Genomic DNA, 22,469 nt, shown 5'->3' on the forward strand with positions numbered 1-22,469 from the left:
AAAGAAGAAGAAAAGGAGAAAGTGAGGTTGCCAAGGCCCAGGGCAGTGGATCCAGCTGCTGGTCTTCAGCCCCAATGGATGTTCACAGTGGTTCACGGTGGCATTTCCCACTTCTTAGTATAGCTTTGAGCTACTTTTAGTTTGACCAGGAAGCAGGAAGTATAATTTTGTCCTCCGTCATGATGCTAAGCCAACTGCATTATGAGAATCGACGTGATTGCTGAGTGCCTGCAGAGGCAGGTGGGACCTGGCAGGAATGCTTCAGGTCCTCTCCTCAAGTCCTTGTCTGATCTCCTTAAAGGGTCCTGCCTAAAGAGGCTGTGTGCCAAGGCTTGTTTGCTTCCCTCTTGCAGGGACAGTTCTGTTTGGCCTATAATGTAAACATCATGGCTCTGAAATCCCCCAGCTGTCCATGCTTTGTCATTTCTTCAAAGGAAACTGACTTGTTTTCCACTAGAGTGGGGCCAAGGAACGTTTGCTACCCACACTGGCTTGGAGTATTAAAAGGGGAGAAAAAAGCTAAGAATAAGTGTTGTTTCATTCTTCGTATTCTTATGGAAATTTTTAATCTTCATCAAAAGATCAGAAGAAAAATCACATTGAAATTCAATACAAGAGCTTCCAGCTTACACAGAATTTTTCAAAGGTGTTTGACTTGATCCTTAAAAAATGACAAAAACCATGAACTGTGTAGCTCCAGGGTTTGTAATTTTGCTTACCCTCCTCAGCCTCCGCCTCTGTCTTGCCTTCCTACCTACACTCCATCTGTGTGGTCCTGTGTCAGCCTGCAGAACTTCTTTGAATGGGGGCTGGGAGAGGGGATGGGAAGTATGAAGCAGCAGTCAGATTTACTGGGCTTTCATACATTAACCCCTCTCTCAGGCCACGTTATCTCATCTTTCAGAGTCTTGAAACTGGTCTCTTTTCATTCTCCTATTCCAAGCCTATTTTCACTGCTACCAGAATCACCTCATTAAGAAATAAAACTCAAAAAAAAAAAAAAAAAAGAAATAAAACTCATCATGTCACTTTCCTGCTTAAAAACTACCTCTGGCTTGTCTCGGTCCAAACTTTCTAGACTGCCACAGAAAGCTTTCATGATCTGGCTCCATTGCCTCCGTAAGCAGCTTCATCTCCTTCTACTGTTTTCCTTAAATCCATACTCAGGTTATTGTCCACTAGATTATGAATTTTTTGAAGTCAAAAAAAGTGTATTTCCAAGGTTTAGCAAAGTCACTGGCAGATTACTAGTCTTGTTAAATTCTAAGGTGATTAGTGATTTAAAATTCTAAAAGGTCCACAGTGTGAGAGAAGAAATTAAAAATCATATGGTAGTCTTGCAGTTCCTTTGCTTAGTATAAATTAGAAGCATACTCACTGTACTAAGGATCAGGTCGTTCTTCCCCATTACAGATTCCTGGTCATTTAAACCAAACATCCTGGTTCAGCACCCATGGGGAAGCACCATGCCTCCTGGGACTCAGAGGGGCCAAATGGAAGTGTTCCAAGCCTCTTAGCCAGGGTTGCTTACTGCTTGTATCTGAGTGATACAAAATAGTATAGGAAATTTCTTGCCTTCTAAAAGTTTTTCTACATATTGAGCTTTGGTCTGATTTTCTTTCTGTAAGTGCTGTCCTAGACTGATCTGATTTCATGAAAGTAAATTGAAGTTAATTTTGTTGTGGAAATTCTTTGGTAGCCTTGGTAAATGAGTACAACTGTTATTAATATGAGGGAGCCCACTCTGCAGTAGAATGGAGGCTGAAATCTGTGTGGGAAACACTGAATGGATTTGGATGGATTAGTCATTAAAATGGATTTTAAATGTGTAGAGTCTGGAATCAAACCAAGAGAGTAGTAGAATCCGTAAGAGTAGAATCTAGGAGAAAATAAAAGACAAGAAACATAAAGAATGGTTTAAATTATAAAATTTGATAATTTGCATAAAGAATAGAAGAATCATCCATAATTCTACTACTGTAAGAGAGTATAGAGTAGAAATTGTATAAATGGTTTTTGAATAGTGTTGTTCAACTTGTTAGTACCAGAAAAAAATTTTAATATTTATTTATTCGCTGCACTGGGTCTTTGTTGCTGCACACAGGCTTTCTCTAGTTGTGGCAAATAGGGGCTGTTGTCTAGTTGCAGTGCACGGGCTTCTCATCGCAGTAGCTTCTCTCGTTGTGGAGCACAAGCCCTAGAGCATGCGGGCTTCAGTAGTTGTGGCACGCGGGCTCAGTAGTTGTGGCGCACAGGCTTAGTTGCTCTGTGGCATGTGGAATCCTCCTGGACCAGGGATCGAACTTGTGTCCCCTGTATTGACAGGTGGATTCTTAACCCCTGGACCACCAGGGAAGTCCTCAGTTCAGTTCAGTTCAGTCACTCAGTTGAGTCTGACTCTTTGTGACCCCATGAATCACAGCACGCCAGGCCTCCCTGTCCATCACCAATTCCCGGAGTTTACTCAGACTCATCTCCATCGAGTCGGTGATGCCATCCAGCCATCTCATCTTCTGTCGTCCCCTTCTCCTCCTGCCCCCAATCCCTCCCAGCATCAGAGTCTTTTCCAGTGAGTCAACTCTTCGCCTGAGGTGACCAAAGTATTGGAGTTTCAGCTTCAGCGTCAGTCCTTCCAATGAACACCCAGGACTGATCTCCTTTAGAATGGACTGGTTGGATCTCCTTGCAGTCCAAGGGACTCTCAAGAGTCTTCTCCAACACCGCAGTTCAAAAGCATCAATAGTCCTAGTATCAGATAAATTTTTAATCCATTACTATAACAGAGCAAAAGAGGAGAAAATATGATAAGCTCCATGGATGCAAAAAGAGAAAATTCAATACCCATTCATTGATGAAAGCTTTTAGCAAATTTAAGAATAAGAGAGATCTTCCTTAACTGGATAAAGGGTATCTACAAAACCAATAACATGTGCCAAGTATTAGCTATAAAGTATAAAGCCCAATGTCTACACATAGAGGACAATCAATAAATGGTGGCTTTGGTGATAAAACTTATAACAATCATTAGTCTAAATGATAAAAAAGGAAAATTCCCTTTAAAATCAAGAATAAGTAAGGATGAACTGCTGTTAGTGCTTCCGTTCAAGATTAGTGTATTGAAAGTCTTAGCCAATATGGTAAGATAATGAAAAATAGGAATTAGAAAGGAAGAAGGGAAATTGTTGTTTACATAGTTCATATGATTGTCAGAATCTACAAATAAATTATTAATATTAAGATTGTTTATCAAGGCAATTGGCCCCAAGATTGAAATATAGTAAAATGAGATTCTCTTTACCAATAAGAAGAAAATAATTGTTGAAAAGACACCATCTATAATACTAACCCCTCCAAAATTAAGATACTCTGATTAATCTAATGGAAAATACAAGGCCTTTGTAGAAAAAATTTTAATATTTTGAAACAACTTTTTTTTTTTCAAAAGGCCAGAACATTCTGCCTTCTCATGAGTTATTGTCAGTTAATAGTCGAGACACCATGTTAAGACATATGCACACACATACAAACATTCAGGCACATACTTTGTAAACAGGAATTGTAAGAGACTGTTTTCTGCATAGATCAGGGGAAAGGCATCTCAGATTCAACACACTGCTCGCCCAGCTCCAGCCTGAACTGAGAAAACTTAGATTCTCTGCTTCTCCAAAACTGCCAAGCCCTTGCCATTTCTGATCTCTTTCAGTCCCAAGGTGGCATGACAGGAAGGAATTTGGCTTTTCCTTGGATGCACAGTTTTTTATTCTAATTGAATCCAGACCATCAGATTTCTGATATTTGGCTACTCTTTCTTCCTAGGTCAATCACTTCCATCCGGAGTGAACTGATTCCATACCTAGTAAGAAAGCAGTTCTCCTCAGCTTCATCACAACAAGGACAAGAAGAAAAAGAGGAGGATCTAAAGAAAAAGGAGCTGAAATCCTTAGGTCAGTGCTTGAATTAGTGCAGTACGGGTAGTGACACTTATGGAAAGAGTGGCTGGACAACTTAGCCCATCCCAAGATGCCTGTCTCAAGGCATCAGGTTCTAATCCAGCCAACGGCAGGCCAGGTTAGCTTACACCACTCCCTGAGCTCTGGGCAGGCTTACTCAAGCAGATTCTTGTCCCTATGCTCTTCAGGGACAGGCTAACCGTACCTCGGGTCTGTTCTCTGGTTAACAGGCCTGGTTTGGCCATGTTCGTCTCTAGACCTTTTTGACTTTGCACTCTGCCCACCATTTCTCAGTTCTCCTGTTCTCTAGACTCTGGGAAGCCCCACTGCTGATTAAACTCAGCCTCTCCTATCAAGGGAAGAAAGGTGAAGGGCTGTATAATGACAGTCCAACCAGAGCCAACAGACTTTCTCCTTTCAAGGATATAGGGATGAGGTCAGTCTTTGCTCTCATATTCTTGCCTAGTCCCTGGCCCAGTCCTGGACTCATAGTAGATGTTCCCCAAAAATGTGTTTATCAAAGGAGTAAATCGAGACAGTATAGCATGATGGTTAAGATATCAGGGCTTAGCATCTCAGACCTGGGTTTGAAATCTGACTCTACCTTTTATTAGTTCTGTGACCTAAGGCAGATTTTTCAGGCTTTTGAGCCCCAGTTTTCTTTATCATAAAATAAAAGATTTCAAATGACTGTTGTAGGAGTTGAAAAATTGGGGCCCAGGTCCTGTGCTGTTTCTCTCACAGCACAACTACCAGATGTGCTAATAGAGGCTAGCAGCACAAAGCCAACAAGGCTAGGCACTAAAGCCTGGACAGCCACTTGTATTTCTCCATGGTGTACAAGAGTCTATTTTATCTTCCCCAGTAGTCCTAGATCATCAGTCAAACTTGCTTACAGGACCTTTTTTTAAAACATTTTTGTGTCATAATATTTCAAATGTACATGAAAGCACATTGCCTCTTTTAATCTTTGACTTAGTCTTTCAGGTTTTAGTGGGATTTCCCCTGGGCCCATGCTGCATGGTTGAGTTGCAGGGGAAGAGATTTGAGCTGTACCCTCTTTCAAAACTTGACTGAGTCTATATCCTTTCTGTTATCTGTCTCATGTACTTGCTTGTTTTTGGTTCTGAAGATATTTACAGTTTTATAAAAGAAGCCAATACACTGACCCTTGCTCCCTATGATACCTGCTGGAACACCTGTCGAGGAGACAGCTGGGAAGGTTTGTCCAGATCACAGGTGCGCTGCTATGTCCACATCATGAAAGAGGGGCTCTGCTCTCGAGTAAGCACCCTAGGACTCTACATGGAAGCCAACAGACAGGTGAGAAGATGAGTTCAGAAGAGAAATCATGGGGATTCGTCTCCCAGAAACAGACCGGAGCCTTTTGTCTTATTTCTTCATTAGGTGCACAGTAACTTGTACAGAATCCCTCATTCCTAAGGTTGAGCAAAACCTGGTGTGTCAGGAGACACCACAGGGGTACCCAAGTACAGCAAAAGGGGGAGTGAGGGGCATGATGCAGAGGCAGAGCTGCTGTGGCTCCAAAGAAAGGCCAAGATCTCCGGGAAGGCTTAACTTCTGGCCTCTAGGTTCAACAGATTTCTCCTATTCTGCTCAGCATGGGGATATCCATAACACTTCATAAACAAGCAGATAAATACTGTGTAACCAGGCACACGGGGGAGGTAACCAGGCACACAGGGGAGGCTTTCCTTAGAAGGTGAAGGAGCAGAGTATAGAGTACCCAGATGGCAAAGCATCAGGGAAGGAATGCCTCTGTGAGAGAAATCTGGAGAACAGCATTAGAGCATGCAGAGTCTTGTTAACCCATCCTTTTAACCCTGAGGTTTGTGAAGTGTGGAGAACGAGTAGACTCTATTGAAGGGGAAGCAGTGGCCTTAAGGCCCGCCAGGTTTTATTTAAGGCGAGGGTGAAGAGGCAGAACAATAAGGAGGCAGCTTTTGTGCAAGAGCTCTTTATTGTGTAGCAGGGACAGGAGGAGGGGAAAACTGGAATTGGAATTGAATCCCTGAAGAAAACCTGACTCAAGAATCTTTAGGACCCACACCATGTGGTAGTAACAGTCTCAGACCCAGACCTCAAGCTAGCCTCAAACTAGATTGGTTATAGCCAAGGGAATCCAAGCCACAGGGTTATGAGAAGTCCCAGCTAGTCCCATGTTTACCCAGGGCAGTCCTGGGGAAAGTTGCCCCTATGTAGCATTAGAGGTATATAGAAGGCTTCCTTAATTTAACTTTTAGTTCTCCTTATTCAGTTCTATGACTAGAGTCTGGCTGGCTGGTCTGAAAGCAAGTTGATGGATACCCTGAGGCCAGAGAAGTATCCTCTGGCGTGTCAGCGGGGGCTGTGCGTCAGATAGGCCTGGATGGCATTGGCTGAAGTATAACAGAGGAGATCCCAGGGATAGGGACAGAGGGATTAGCCTTCACATCACCAGTATAGCCAGTCTGGCCAGGCCTCCCTCAGTTAGAGTGTCTACCACACACAGTGTTCTGACCAGCATTCTGTCCACACTGAGAATCACAGATATACTATCTCTGCCTTAAAGGGTCCAGAGCTAAAACACTCCACACCCATAACATTTTCAGTTTTCTCATACTGGAAAGAGAATAGTGTGAATGTCCCCTTAGGCATTTTATTTTGGTTGGTAAAGAACATGGATGCCTCCTTAGGGTGTGTCCTGATTGTGGAGTTATCTATCATTACTCCCATCCTCCCCTCCTGCATGGTCGCTGTGGTCCAGGAGGTGAACAGGAACCTAGGGCGACTGTGATTAGGCCTCAGGGTTCCCCTTGCTCTCTTTAGACTTCCTCTCCCAAATGCTGCCCGGCTATCTCGAAGGCTTGTCTCACAGCCTCCCAGTTGAGGGACATAGCAGTACTTCAGGGAGGAGGCTCTCAGCTAGGAAACTGAGGATGAGACTGTATAGAAGCTATTGCATAAATGATCCTTGTCTTGGGGGAAATACATCAGCCTGCCTCATCCAGACAGGAGGCAGTGGCTAAAAATTCCCCACATCTCTTAACTGAACACGGGGTTATACTTAACATGCTTTCAGGTGTTTTCTGGTCTTACTTTAGTGACCAAACCTCTTTCTTCAAGGTGTCCAAATTGCTACCTGTTATCTGTCCAGAAGAATCGCTCATTCACTCATCAGCCCAGATTGTCAGCAAACACATGGTAAGTGCTGGCTTGGGCAGAGCAGGTATGGGGCACTGTCTGGGTACACTGAGGCTTGTCCTTGAGAAGCTGGTTTGGGGTGTCAAGCCCTGAACATCACTGGCCCCAGGGAAGTCCCAAACTGGGTTCTGGTTATAAAATCTTACCTTCCAGTCCAGGCTCTCAAGCAGACTGCCTGGACAGGTGCTGAGCCCAGCCACACAAACCCTATAAGGAAGGTTCGTTACAGCCTTTGAACTCAGACACAGGATCTTTCCATTTCTGTCCCTCTTCTTACCCTGACTTGAGCACTGCCTTCAGGAGAGCACCTCGGTATACACAAGTGCATGAGTATGTAAGTCTGAGTTGGTCTCAGAGATATTATGGGACCTTGTGGCCCTGAGAAATACTGGTGATGATCCCTCTTGCTGAAGTGTCTCTAGGAAAAGATCTCACTAGACCCCCGCTTAAGGAATCTGGAGGGTTGGTTTGCAGTTGGTTGAGATGAAGGGACAAGGTATTATATTTTATATTTTTATTTGCCTTTTACAGGTTGGAGCTGACAGCCTCATTGGGCCAGATACACAGGTTGGAGAGAAGTCATCCATTAAGCATTCGGTCATTGGTTCATCCTGTGTCATAAGAGATAGAGTGACTGTCACCAATTGCCTTCTCATGAACTCAGTTACCGTGGAGGAAGGGTATGTCTCCCCTTGTACCCCTTGAGGCAAGGCCCCTGATGTCTCTGGGAGGCTTTGGAGGCCACCCTAGCCTAGGGAGGTGATCAGCTTCGGGAGGGGAAGATAGGGGAAAGGAAGGAATAGTTCCTAGGCCTTGGTTTCAGTGCCAAAAATAACATAGTCTCAGAAAGCATTTCTCGCATTTTTCTCATGACAATTGGAGTCCTGAGATAAGCTGCCTTCTCTTGCTTTAGTATCCTGCTTGATGGGATGACCACAGTAGTGAGCCCGTGGCAGGGCTGGAATGACACTGCACCAATGTCTAAGAGTCACCTGCCCCCTCTCAGTGTCCCACAGAAAGCAGAGGCCTGCAAGGAGTGGACGTATAAGACACATTCCATTTTCAAAGGAAAGCTTCTCTGTTACTAGTTAGAAAGAATCTTTCCCCATTTTAAGATGCTGTGGAATGCCCTAAAATCTTGGTTTATGAACAACCTGAACTTGGAGTAAGACTTAAATGATGCTTAATAAAATTCTTCTATATGGACCTCAGGTTTTTTACCTTGTATAAAATGCAAAGTTAGTGGTGGAAGAGAAGAAGGATATTACCAATGGTCTCCAGACTTTTTAGAAAGGAAACTTTTTCTTAAGATAAGCAGAAACTCATTGTTTAAAACTGGTAAAGGCACTGTTGTTTGGAATACAGTGGGGGAGGGGCACTTATCCTTCCTATGGAAGGTGAAAATTGATCTATAAAACAAATTTTAAAAACTACTCTTTGCAACCCCATGAGTTGTAACCTGCTAGGCTTCTCTGTCCTTGGGATTTTCCAGGCAAGAATACTGGAGGGGGTTGCCATTTCCTTTTCCAGGGGATCTTCCCAACCCAGGGATCGAACTCTGGTCTCCTGCATTGCAGGCAGATTCTTTACCGTCTGAGCTACCAGGGAAGCCCCAAATCTTGACCACACCCCCATGACATGTGGGATCTTAGTTTCCCAACCAGGGATCAAACCCTCACTCCCTGCATTGGAAGGCAGAGTCTTAACCATTGGACTGCCCTGGAGTTGTGGCTAAAACCACTAGGTGAGAGAATTCCCCGGCAGTGCAGTGGTTAGGACTCTGCATTTTTCACTGCCAGGGCCAGGGTTCGGTCTCTGGTCAGGGAACTAAGATCCTGCAAGCCACTCAGCTCGGCCAAAAAAAAAAGCCAGTAGGCTAGGTCAGCCTGAGATTGATTCTACCTCTGACATCTGTTGATTTCTCTGTCCAGGAACTGATAGGAGGGAAGGATAGGGGAAGACTGTATGCCTGTGCTAAGTTGCTTCAGTCGTGTCCAGCTCTTTATGACCCTATGAACTCTAGCCCACCAGGCTCCTCTGTCCATGAGATTCTCCAGGCAGGAATACAGGAAAGGGTTGCCATGCCCTTCTCCAACAGAAAGATTATAAAGGCCAGTAAAAGCTGAACTACCTCTCACAACTGTCCTTGGAATTAAACGAAACATTTTGGGGAGAGGTACTACATAGGGATAGAGCTAAAGGTTAAGCCTTTGCTCTTTAGAAAGAGTGGCTGATGACAATTTTGTAAAGTAATTAGCCTCCAATTAAAGTTAATTAATTAAAAAAAAAAGAGTGGCTGATGGAAGACGACAGAGACAGGGTGAAAAGGAAAAGTACTATAATATGTCCTCCCCCAAGCCTACAACCTGACGATTCCCAGAACCCTGGTGAATAGGCCTAAGTTTTCTGTTGGGAGTTCGGAAGAATCTTTGCTGGAGAATCTGACCAGCCCAAGAAGAAGAACCTGAATTTATTTACATAAGTCATTTCTAACAGCCCAGTCAAATCACCCTATAGTTAAAATTATGGATGACAGATTCCATTCATGTACTGTTTTAAAATCCTTTCCTAAATATGAGGAGATAATCAAAGATTACCAGAGATCTAAAGAAAGCCTCTATCATGAAAGATACAGACCAAATCAAACAGAGAAAAAAGCAACTTAAAAAGAGACAGAGACTCTTCAGAGAGAGAAAGATGCTTTCAGACAACCTTTCATTTCAAAGAACAAGAAAGAAACTCTTAAGAAATTTGAAATATGGTAACAAAGAGGGAAGACCTCAGTAAAAAAAAATAGGAAGATAAATTTGAAATTTCCCAAAAAGTAGGAGAAGGCAATGGCACCCCACTCTAGTCCTCTTGCCTGGAAAATCCCATGGGCGGCGGAGCCTGGTAGGCTGCAGTCCATGGGGTCGCTAAGAGTCGGACATGGCTGAGCGACTTCACTTTCACTTTTCACTTTCATGCATTGGAGAAGGAAATGGCAACCCACTCCAGTACTCTTGCCTGGAGAATCCCAGGGATGGGGGAGCCTGGTTGGCTTCCATCTATGGGATGGCACAGAGTCGGACACGACTGAAGTGACTTAGCAGCAGCAGCAAAAAAAGATAAAAAGATGGAGCATATAAAAGAAATGATAGAAAGTAAGAGAGAAAGTCCAGGATGTCTAACATCTGAATAGGAGTTCCATAAAAAGAGAGTTGATAAATCGGAGGAGGAAATTATTTAAGAAATAATATAAGAAAATGTCCTAAAACTGAAAAATATGAATCTATAGAATGAAGGGCCTACTAAGGGGCCAGCCCAATGGTAAAAATAAGCCCATATCATTGTAAAACTTCAGAACATCGGATACAAAGCATGCCACCAACTTACAAAGAGAAATAATAGGTCATAAACAACTAATCAGCAATCAGAATGGTTTTAGACTTATTACCAGTAGCAACAATGAAAACTTGAAGGTAATAGAACAATGCCTTCAAAAATCTGAAGGAAAATTAATTTCAACCTAGAATTCTGTACTCAAGCTGAGTGTTAGTCCAATGTGATAGTAGAATAGAGACATTTTCAGACATGAAAAGGTATGTCCCACCAAAATGAAAAGTAAACCAAAAGGAGACTGATGAGAAACAAGAGAATCTCACTCAGAAAAAGACAAAAAGAACTGTGGGATATGGGGACTTCCCTGGTGGTTCAGTGGTTAAGAACCCACCTTCCAATTCAGGGGACATGGATTCAGTCCCTGGTTGGGAAACTAAGATCCCATATGCCTCGGGGCAACTAAAACCCAACACAGCCAAAAATAAATAAACATTGAAAAGAATCCATGGGAAGATAGTGAAGGCACATCCAAGGATGACTGCTATGCATGAAGCATAAAGGGAACAATTAGTCCAGAGTGGAATCCGGGATACACTTATACAGGAAGATGAAACTGATAAATACATATAAACATCTTGAAAAATTTAGATAATTGGCTAAAAAGTCAGGTTTGAATTAAAACAAAACAGATATTAACTCTGTTTTTTAAAAAAGTTGTACAATAAAGGAAAAGGCATCAAAGTTTGCTATGGTGGCTCAGTTTGCCCTGGTGGCTCAGTGGTAAAGAAATCTGCCTACCAACACAGGAGACACAGGTTCGATCCCTGATCCAAGAAGATACCACATGTGGCAAAACAACTAAGCTCATGGGCCACAACTATTGAGTCTATGCTCCAGAGCCTGGGAGCCACAACTGCTGAAGCTTGCATGCCTAGAGCCTGTGCTCTGCAACAAGAGAAGCCACCACAATGAGAAGCCTGTGCACTGCAACTAGAGAAAAGCCCAAGCAACAATGAAGACCCAACACAGCCAAAAAGAAAGAAAATTGTTAAAATAATTTTTAAAAAATGAATAAACAAACACTGATCATTAACCAAAATTTTGCTATAACTACATTGAAAGGATGAAAGGTAGGAAGGGAGAAAGGAAGCAGTGGCAGGAAGAAAAGAGAGCTAAACCTTCATCTTCCATTACGCAAAGCCTATTGACAATGCTTAAAACTGAAAAATTAAGTAGTGATTGTTGTTGTTTGGTCCCTAAGTTGTGTATGACTCTTTTGCGACTCCATGAGCTATATATACCACCAGACTCCTCTGTCCATGGAATTCTCCTGGCAAGAATATTAGAATGGGTTGCCATTTCCTTCTCCAAGGGATTTTCCCAACCCAAGTACCAAACCCACTTCTCATGTATTATCAGGCAGGTTCTTTACCACTGAGCTTCTAGGGAAGACCCCAGTTTCTGAGTAGAGGTTAGGAAAAGAGGTCAGACCCAGAGACCTCTTCCTGAATCATTGAGCTGTGTTCTCTGACATACTTTCCTGTCTCCATTTTTCTTTTTCTGCCAAATCCACGCTTTCAGCATTTTTTTATGGAGTAGAGCATGAACTTTGGGATCAGACTGCCAGATTGAATACTGGGTCTATCAGTTATTAGTCACTTAGGGGATTGGTTTTATGTCCTTGAGCCAAATTTTCTCACAATAAAATAGAATAAAAACCCAATTGCCTCAGAGGTTTACTAGGAATACTAAATGAATTAGTAGACATAAAGCAGTGAAAACAGCACTTGTCACAAAGAATGTTAGCTGCTATCACCATCATCTTCTTCATTACTTTATCTCACTTCACAGAGGTGGCATGTTCCCTGTGTTGTTGTCTGAAAGAATATCTGATCATATCACTGTTCTATTCAAAAACTTTTGAAGAATCCATTCCATTATCTTTAGAATAAAGTTTCAATCCTTTGGAAGAATTTGAGAAGGATCAGTATATGTGCCTCTTTGTACATTTGGTAAAATTGTGCAGTGAAACCATCTGGTCCTGGACTTTTGTCTGTTGGGAGTTTTTTTTATTACAAGTTCTATTTCATTTCTAGTGATTGGTCTGTTCTAGTTATCTATTGCTTCTTGATTCAGTTTTAGAATGAAGTTTCAACTTCAAGGTTTCTCATGTTTTTCATGATCTAGCTCCAACACTGGGTCCTGGAATGTTAGAATGAAATGGGGTCTTAGAAATCATCCAGCTCAATTTCTGCATTTTTACAAGGAATAAATGGTAGTATCAATCCAGACTTTTTTCTTATTGTACCTGTGCTACTCCATGTCCCATTCCAGATTCCTGCATAAGACTGAAGATGTCACCATTCTCTTGAAAACCAGAACTACACTTGTATTTGTCCATTTGATCACTTAGTTCTAGAGTAGCTCATGAGGCTTTATAACTTCTACTCTCTGTCTCATCTTACCTCAGACCTTCCAGCGAAGAGAGTGCTATAACTTTCTTGTTTGCTTTAATTGGTAACCTCTCCCTCTTTCCCTGTGGATGGGCAGACAAAGGAGCAGCTGTTTAAAGCCCACTGTTAGTGTCCTGAATTGATGTAAATAAACTTGGTAAGGAAACTAAGGCTTCCAAGGAACTCCAGTTTATTTATGAGAGAAATTCATAGAAAGACCTAGCATAATATCCCAGAGTCATATTTGGTGGAGGTATAATCTCGGATAGCCTAATAAGGCATCTAGCTGGGGAAACAGTAAAGGTGTAAATGGTGGCTGCTGCTGTTTTTGTTAAAAAAAAAAAAAAGTTTAAGTGAAGCTCTAGGTAGCCCACCTGGGGTTAATGACTTGGAAGGCCATTGGAGACTACCCAACCCTGCAGATTAGCTCTTCGTGATATGATCAGACATCTTGCATCCCGTATGATCTTTTTTCCCATTATTTTCAGGTCATTTAGTTTTAATTACTTACAGTAAATTTAGGGAAGGTGATTAAATTGTAGTCATGTGAGACTTGATTACCCTGATGCTATTACATCTGGACTAAATGGCAGAGTAGGAGCATGAATTTGTCTAGAAAGGAGTTTCTCATATTCTTGGTCTGCTTGTCTCTGCCAGCAGTGGTTTGGACAGTGGCTTGAACACTTGCCTGAGGTCCTCAGGGTTTGAAGGATGCTAATAGAACCACCTTGGGAAAGGTGTAGGCAAGACTATGCAGAGAAGGCTTCTGCCTGTCTTTCTCATTTTCTGCCACTTCCAATTTATGTGACAACTGATGCTCAGCAATCCAAAGTATGGTGAAAACTTAATTGTCAATCCCATGCTCTGCGTCTTTGATCTTCTGGTCTTGTTTAACACCTGCATTTCCTCCTAGTCCAAGGTGAATGACCCAAGCAGCAGTCTAGGGTAACACCTTCACATGCAGGCAGGCTGGGGAACCAGGATTTTACCTGGATTTCCCATGCTTTCTACAGGCAGCAAGTACAGCCCTCCAAACCAAACAATATGTTACTGTTTCACATTGTTACCCTGAGTGTCCTCTGTACCAACACTTAAACCACTTTCCTGCCCACTGAGCCCCTTACCTTTCCACTCCTCTTAGTCCTGACATTGACTTCGCCTGAATTGTCTCTTTCTAGAGATCTTTACCTGTAGAAATCCTACCCATATTTCAAGGTCCAATATGTATTCCAGCTGCTTCATGCAGTTTTCTTGAATTTTCCTAGCCAGATATTATCTCCCCCACCTCTATGTTCCTGGTGTAACCATCACTTATGCTTGTATGATATTTAATGCATCTTTCTTTTTTCCTCAACTAGACTATAATTTCTGCAGAAATACTTCTCATGTATCTTTGTATCCCTTAATTCACAGTACTATACTTTTCATGTACTAGATACCTTGTGAGTATTTACTAAATGAAAAATAGAGATACCTGATTTAAGCCCTCTTACTATAATTGATGGATTTCTGTCAAGAGAGCCCTGTTTACTTCTAGAAAAGTAAAGTACTTACTTCTTGGAATAAGTACTTAACTCCTTGAAACTCACCAAGATGAAAACAAAACCAGAGAAGGAAGCTTCATCTGTAATAAAACTAGATAACTGCCATGTACCCGTACACAGATTAGAGAATATCTGCCAGACACAAAGGACACAAAGAAATTTAGGTCAAATCCAAAAAGAACACCAAGACTGGACCAGCATAAGGAACAGTGACATGGGCAGTCCAAAGGAGAAATGGTAAACATCACTTTTACAAAATCTCAGGGCACAGAGAAAGGAGAAAACCAGGCTGGTCTCATACTTTTCTATGACATTTGAGGCCAGAAGACAGTAAAACGACATTTGAGGCCAGAAGACAGTAAAACAACATTTAGAAAATTTGGAAGGGAAACAGTTGTGACTTAAGAATCCTATAGATAGTGAAGTTAGGGTTAAAGTATAAAATCATCAAAAATACTCCAAGGCTTAGGAGATGTGGTGCCCATGAACCCTCTAGAAAACTCTGCTTGAAGACATAATAAAAGCCAAATAGGTAATGAAACAAAATACTGATAAGTGGGTAGATTGATGGTAAGTCTGTGGCAGTGATAGTTGCAAAAAGATCATAATTAAAAGAATTCTGTCCATGTTTCTTCAATAACACTTTTATATTTAAAAAAAAAAAGCAAATTATAAAACTTTGACAAGATCCCCTGGACTTAAGGGGCTCCTCAGGACTTTTGATTCATTCTCTATTTGAACCATTTGCACTAAACCCATCTTCTGAGAATACTCCAGCTTATTTCTTTTAAGATTGTTACATCTTGGAAACTCCTTGGGAGTCCAATGGTTAGGACTCCATGCTTTCACTGTTGTGGGCCCAGATTCAATCCCTGGTTGGGGAACGAAGATCCTGCAAGTCATGTGGTATGACCAAAAAGATAATAATAATATATATATTTTTTAATTGTTACCTCTTTACTTTGATTCCCTCCCAAACCGTTCTTTTTCTTTTTCTTTGCCTCTGCTTAGGGAATATAATTCAATTTCTTAGGAGGGAGACATTTTTACCACTAAACCCTTGTGTAATGAAGGGAGACATAGAACTAAAAGGAAGAAATGTTCAGCCTACTCACTGGAGACAGTACATTTTACTTATTTATTTTTTGGCTGCACTGGGTCTTCAACGCTGGGCATGGACTTTCTCTAGTAGTAGAGAGTGGGGGCTACTCTTCGTTGCAGTGTGTGGGCTTCTCATTGTGTTGAATTCCCTTGTGGAGCACAGGATCTAGGCGCACAGGCTTAGTTGCCTCTCAGCATGTGGGATCTTCCCGGACCAGGAATCAAACCCACGTCCCCTGCATTGGAAGGCAGGTTCTTAACCACTGGACCACTAGGGACGTCCCCGAGACAGTACATATTAATCTATAGGACCGAAGGGCAAGAGTGACTAGAGACAGAAAGAAAGTGAGATATTTTTACAAGTATTATATCTCATTACATGAATTAACCTGGGTAAATGTCACAGATATGATGTTGAAGGGGAAATAAGGAAGTTGCACTAGGATATATAGATATAGAGAATGATAGCATTTATATAAAATTTTTAAAATTTGCAGAAGAATACAATGTATCATTTACTATTATATGAAGTAAAAATGCTTAAGAACAATAAATACCAGAGTCAAACAGTAGTTACCTCTGGGAGGAGAGGGGGGGAAATGTGAACAGAGAAAATTGCTGTATTTTTGTATTATTTTTTGGAGGGTTCTTTATATTCTCTGTATTCTTCTCTGCTGTGCTGAGTGCTAAGTTGCTTCAGTCGTGTCCGACTCTTTGTGACTCTGTGGACTGTAGCCTGCCAGGCTCCTCTGTCCATGGGATTCTCCAGGCAAGAACACTGGAGTGGGTTGCCATGCCCTCCTCCAGGGGATCTTCCCGACCTAGGGATCAAACCTGCGTCTCTTATATCTCCTGCATTGGCAGGCAGGTTCTTTACCACTAGTACCACCTGGGACTTATCTATGCCTGAAATATTTCATTAAAAATAATACATGATTCTTCTTCTAAAAGAAGACACCTGGACCAGAGCCCCTTGGGCCAAGGCAAGGAGCCTCTGGCATCTGGAGAGATATGGGCAACTCAGCCATAATCTTTGGACTGAAGCACCGGATGGCCTAGAGTGGACCTTTAGTCATATGCCTAAAAAGTTTTTCTCCCCCAAGGTTATGAATAAATTTAGCAAGCCTGCCAGCTAATCTCCAGAGAAGAACCTGCCTGTCCTCAGAGTTACTGAAAAGTTTCATGGCTCTTTGCCAAACACTGCCAGTCAGCAGCTGAGGCAGAAGCCTGTGGCACAGTGGAGGGTCACTTCCCACTGTGTAGGCTTGGGCACATGGCTTAATCTCTGTGAGCCCCAGTTTTTTGTGTAAAAATTAGAATAAATACCACCATTCCTGCAGGTTTGCTAAAAGGATTAAGTTACATAATGAATATAAAGTGCTTTGTGTAGTGACTGAGCTGTATTAGACATTACATTTATATAAGTTCCCTTCTGTCCTGAAATAAACTGAAAAAAGTCCTAACTAAAACCAGAAGAGGAATGAGAATTTGGAGGCATCCCTGATTCCCAGGTGAGGGCTTCTTCCTCATGCCACGTGCCATGGTATGACATGGTATGCCTGGCTAAGCAATGATCTTACTATAGGCCTCTGTGTTTTTCTTATGGCCTCCTGTCCACTGAAGCTTTAGGGTTTTCAGGGTAATTTCCCAAGGCTTGCAGCTTTGCTTAAAGTTTGACAGCATTAAGAAGTGAGGGCTTCCCAGCTGGCACCAGTGGTAAAGAATCCACCTGCTAATGCAGGAGATGCAAGAGATGTGGGTTTAATCCCTGGGTTGGGAAGATCCCCTGGAATAGGAAATGGCAACCCACTCCAGTATTCTTGCCTGGAAAATTACATGGACAGAGGAGCCTGGAGGGCTACAGTCCACAGGGTCACAAGAGTCAGACATGACTTAGAAACTGTGCACACACACAAGGAGAAGTGAACATCAAAAGTCCATTAATCTTAGCCATCTCCAAGCAGATTCCTAGAGAACACAGCCAGGCGTCAGCACAGCAGAGTCCTTAGTACCCAGCTGAGAGCTTAAAGTAGAATGTAGAAGCTGTAGTTCTGGTATTGGACCGGGTCTTTTCATGAGCTGTATAGGAAGTCATCCCCCCTCCTACTTTAAGCACAAGGCAGTCTTTACTGTGGACTGGCAGCGTGGAGGGGGCTTGTTAGATATGGTAGTGTCTGTCCTTCCTCTCCAGCCTGAGCAAACACACATACTTGCAGTAAAATCCTTAACCTTGGAGTTCTTTTTCAACAGGGGGAAAGCTAAATTGGCTTAAAATTTTTCGAGAGTACCTCAGCCTTACTAATGAAGGTGACTTGTGACTGCAACAGTGATCATGGGAAACAATTGAAGAAACAAGTAGTAGAAAATAGTTTCATACTCACTAAGGCCTTTTTTCAGGTGTTCATCTCAAAGCCTTCCACAGATCCACTGACCAAGAGCTTCCACTTTTTCCCGATCACATCTGCAGATTTACTAGTGGTGGTTTATTTGTCTCAGAGGAACACAAACTAGATGAAACAAACAACAAAGCAATATGGGCGGTTCCTGAAGATCTCAGTGAGACCTGTAAAACATCAGAACCCACGCTCTCCATTGCTATAGAAATCTGACCTCAGTCATTCCAGACTCTTCCTTCCAGAGATGGTTCCCACTTGTGTCCCAGATTCCAAAATAGTCATTTAGTACTCTCTGATTATGGCTGCTTGAGTTCCTGTTGGCTCTTTCTCGTTTACTGACTATATTTACTTCTTGCCCAACTCCAGAGCATACTATATACTATATACTCTTTAACTACTGAGCAAGAAGCATCTCCTTACTCCCATTTTGAAAAAAGAAGTGAGACTTTTCAATGACAAACTAGAGGCCAGTTATAAACCTACTACTCTACCTCAGAAGCCTCTGTGTCTGAAGCTTTCTGTATGCTTCCTTACTACTCTTTTGGGGTGAATTTTCACCCCAGGATCCGGAATCACCCTAACTGCTGATTGGACTGCTTTCTTTCAGGGAGGGCAAATTGAAAAGTTCTGGAAGGTCCCTTAATGCCCACCCACTGAGCATATCCTGAGTTTGAGCCAAAAAAACTAGTACTGGGACTTCCCTGGTGGACCAGGGGTTGAGACTCCATGCTTCTATTGTAGGAGGCATGGGTTTGATCCCTGGTTGAGAACTAAGATCCCACATGCCTCACCAAGCAGCCAAAAAAAACCCTAATATTTTCTCTGCCCATCTCTAGCCCACAGCAGAGTGCTATGGCTTTGACCTTTGCCACTTTCTGACAAGCTTTAACCTTCTAGAAGAATAAAGAAGGCTCTGAAATGCCATAAAATGCTAGAATTACTTTTTTGCATTTTACTAAAATTTTGGCACTTGGCAAGGATCTTTTTTATGACCTGTGGATGATAGTTTCAGTCCTTGGAATGGCCTCTTTTCCATCCCCCATGCCTCTTGGATTGCTTGAGGATTTTTCCTTAGTTGATGTTTTATTTTGTTTAAATGGACACTCAGACCGTTCCTACTTACCTCCTTCTCCCCTCCAGCTGCCCACTTCTGACTCTTTAGGGACTGAATATTCCCTTATTAGGATAGATCTCATTCCACAGAGCCATCTTGGCCCAGAAAAACAACTCAGCAGTCCCAGGCTTCCTCTAGTCTTCTCCCCTAATTTCTTTGTTTGACCATGCATGTATGGATTCTGGAGTCAGGCAGACTTAGTTTTGAAATTGCTACTTGGCAGTTAATGTGGTTTTAGGTAAATGGTTTAACTTCTCTTAATCTGTCATCTCATCTGCAAAATTTGGTTATTTTATCAGAGGTAAAAATGATACTCCTAGAATCATCTAGGTAACTCACTTCTGTAATATATGTAGCCTGCTTAGCATAGTGCCTGGCCTGAAGTAGGTATGGAATAAATGCTAGTGAAGATTTTCAGAAGGACTTCGCCCCACCCCCACCCCCCATCCTCAGAAGCCAAGAGGATGCTTTTTAAACACATTCAAATGCTAAGAGCCAGTGGTGCTACTCTTGAGAGTGTGGCTTTAGGGTCTAGAGTAGTCTCTTATATAGCATGGAGTTGGCTTTTAAAATATCCTATTTTTCTAAATAATTACGGTTTTGATTAACCAGGGTCTGTGGTAAGAGCTGTGGGGTACCCATTATTTCTATAGCTTATCTCCTAGGAAGATTCACTGGATCTGAGCCTCCACTGAAATTTTTTATATATTCCCAGATGAGAGGCAGAAGCAATGGATCAGCCCAGGGGTCAGGGCCAGCTTCCACCCCCAGACCAAAGGAAGAGCAATTGGGTGGAATTTAGACCTCCAGGTCTGGGGTGCCTAAAGAACTGAAGTCATACTGTTTGTTCTTTGCAGGCTTTGGGTGAATATCATTATGAGCATATACAGACTCTGGACTTCTCTAAAGCCCAATCCTCTCTTGAGGCAGTCTATCTTCTAACATAATCATGTAACCATTAACTAGACTGGCCAGCTATTCCTAGCATATGGAGGAACCAGAACCTCCAACCCATAAGGGTGAGGATGGTGATGAGAGACATGGACACTCCCTAATTTGGCTACTGTGTTACAGAAGCAACATCCAGAGCAGCATCATCTGCAACGATGCCGTAATTGAGAAGGGAGCAGACATCAAGAACTGCCTAATTGGAAGTGGCCAGAGGATTGAAGCCAAAGGTAAACCAGAACCCAAATTACAATCACAGATACCATTGTTTTCATATCACACTAACAAAGATAATGCTCTGTGCTGATGAGAACTGGGGAACAAGCATATGCATACCCCACAGATGAAAACATATAAATTGATAAAAGCCATCTTAGGAGGGCAATTGACATCACTGTCAAATTTTTTAATTCTGACTTCACAGTTCCATCTTTGAAAATTTATCTTGTTAGATAAGTCTTCATATATATTTATGCAGCCTTACTACCAAAAAATTTAAAACATACCAGAAATATCTAATGACCCAGATTGGCACCAATACTTTAAGGTGGCTGTCAGGCATAAGAGAAAAGGGCCAGTGATCAACAGAGGCTCTGGAACTATCTCTGGCAGCCTCCTGCAGTCCTTGGGTACTTCATCTGACCTGGTAATTAAGGGAGAGGAGTCCCATGGATTCTTGGCCTGGAAGAAGGTTAGTAGCTTCTTGAAAGCCATTGTCTCGGTGCCATCCTCAACTGCTTAGAGATGCTTTAGTGTTAGCTTGCTCTGCTCTGTAGCTATAGAAAGTCTGTGTAATGCTTAAAAGACATACAAACATCAGGGTTTTCCTGCTGGGCTGGGCAAATTGGAATGGTCCATAATTTGGCTGAGGATTTTTAACCAAAAAGTAGCCAAAGCTCAAGATCAGTAAAGAGGGCACATTGCTTTTCAGATTATTCCTTAAACCTAAACTAGGGTGGGGTAGGAGAGTTGCTGAAAGAACTAAATCCACCAGTTCTGAGTTTATGGAAGCCACCTTTTCCTTCTCCCAGTAAGTAAAGGCCTTCTTCCATTTTTCCTCCTTCCCTTTTATTTTTTAAAGTCATATACCTTTCCTGTGAGCTTTAGACTCAAAACAGACCTGGGTTCAGATCTCAGCTGTGCAAATCACTGGATGGGCACCAGGTTGTTTTTAATTTCTAGGCCTCAGATGTTTGAAACTAGAAAAACTGAGACAATAATAACTTATTTTGGAGGATCGTTGTGAGAACTAAATACAGTTAAATGTTATGAGGATTACACACAACTTCTGGAGCATACCATGGGGTTTAGAGCTCCACATATGCACCATGGTCTTGTGCCTCTCCGTGCTTTTGCACATGCCCTCTCTCTGTCTGAAATTCTTAATGATTCTGCCCAAGTGTTTTCTCTATAGAACCTTCCTGACTCTTTCCATGACTCCTCACAGTCAAACTGAGCATTCCTTCCTCCTCCACACCTTTGTCAATACCTTAATTAAAGCACATAGACAAATGGCAATTATCTATGAATCTATCTTCACTACTAGACTAAGAACCTCCGACCAAGGACTGACTTATTTCAATATGTGTCCCTAGCTCTCGGAACAGGTCCTAGTTTATAGTAGATGTGGGAAGTGTAGAGATGAGCAAATAAATTTTGGATCCCTTGGTAAAGGGAATTTGGGGGCATTTCAGGGCAGAGAGTTAGGGTTCCAAAAAAGACATTTGTGAGACAGTTGCAATTATCATGAGATCTCTTCTGACTTTTTTCCTAAACTTACGCTGATGAAAGAACCAAATGCAACACTGATAAATGAACTGAGGAGATGCTGCCTTTGCCTGAAACCACCCTTCAGCCTTATTTCTTCACTAGAGACTAGACATAACTCTTCTTCTCACTGCCTTTCCTCTCACATTTCAAGTACTTTCTTCCTCTACATGTGAGAATTGTCATTTCTGAAAGGCCTTTTCTGGGTGATACTAGTTTACCAATAAAGTTCTTTGTTGTAAGCAATATAAACTATCTCTGGGTGATTTAAACTGATAAAGAATTCATTGAAAAGATACTAGATAGCTCACAGCTCCACGATGGCTGCAGAATCAAGCTTAGAAAATGGGTCACAGCCACGATTTACCCTCCAGATCATTTTGGTGAGGACACTGCTGCCATCTTCACTGGATACTACACGCTTGCTCTGCTGCTCCAGCTGCCCAGCAGCCCCAAAGTGGAACCTCTCTGGTTCCTATATTTTTGTGTCACTAGTTCCCAGCTCATGGTTTCTAGTGGCTACACTAACAGGTCAAACCTAGGTTATCTGTCCATGCCCTTGCTGTGGGGAAGGCTGGCATTTTTAGTTCAGTCTGTGGGGGACAAACTCCACCTGGTATCTCACTAGAGAGCCTTTGAGCTGGAGTGTTGGTCAGTAGTGGCTCCCCAGC

The 22,469-nt window shown here is 42.2% G+C and overlaps 1 protein-coding gene across 1 annotated transcript in view; it reads left to right on the forward strand.

Moving 5' to 3' along the window:
• The window catches only part of EIF2B3 (eukaryotic translation initiation factor 2B subunit gamma), a 113,836-nt gene that overhangs the window by 85,617 nt on the left and 5,750 nt on the right, over positions 1 to 22,469 (forward strand). The window contains exons 7-11 of the mRNA NM_001083474.1: positions 3,817 to 3,944; positions 5,083 to 5,273; positions 7,077 to 7,154; positions 7,686 to 7,834; positions 20,158 to 20,261. Coding sequence (NP_001076943.1) covers positions 3,817 to 3,944; positions 5,083 to 5,273; positions 7,077 to 7,154; positions 7,686 to 7,834; positions 20,158 to 20,261 — 650 coding nt within the window. The remainder of the gene's footprint in view (positions 1 to 3,816; positions 3,945 to 5,082; positions 5,274 to 7,076; positions 7,155 to 7,685; positions 7,835 to 20,157; positions 20,262 to 22,469) is intronic.

The sequence above is a fragment of the Bos taurus genome, chromosome 3 (assembly GCF_002263795.3).
Source record: "Bos taurus isolate L1 Dominette 01449 registration number 42190680 breed Hereford chromosome 3, ARS-UCD2.0, whole genome shotgun sequence".
Taxonomy (NCBI): domain Eukaryota; kingdom Metazoa; phylum Chordata; class Mammalia; order Artiodactyla; family Bovidae; genus Bos; species Bos taurus.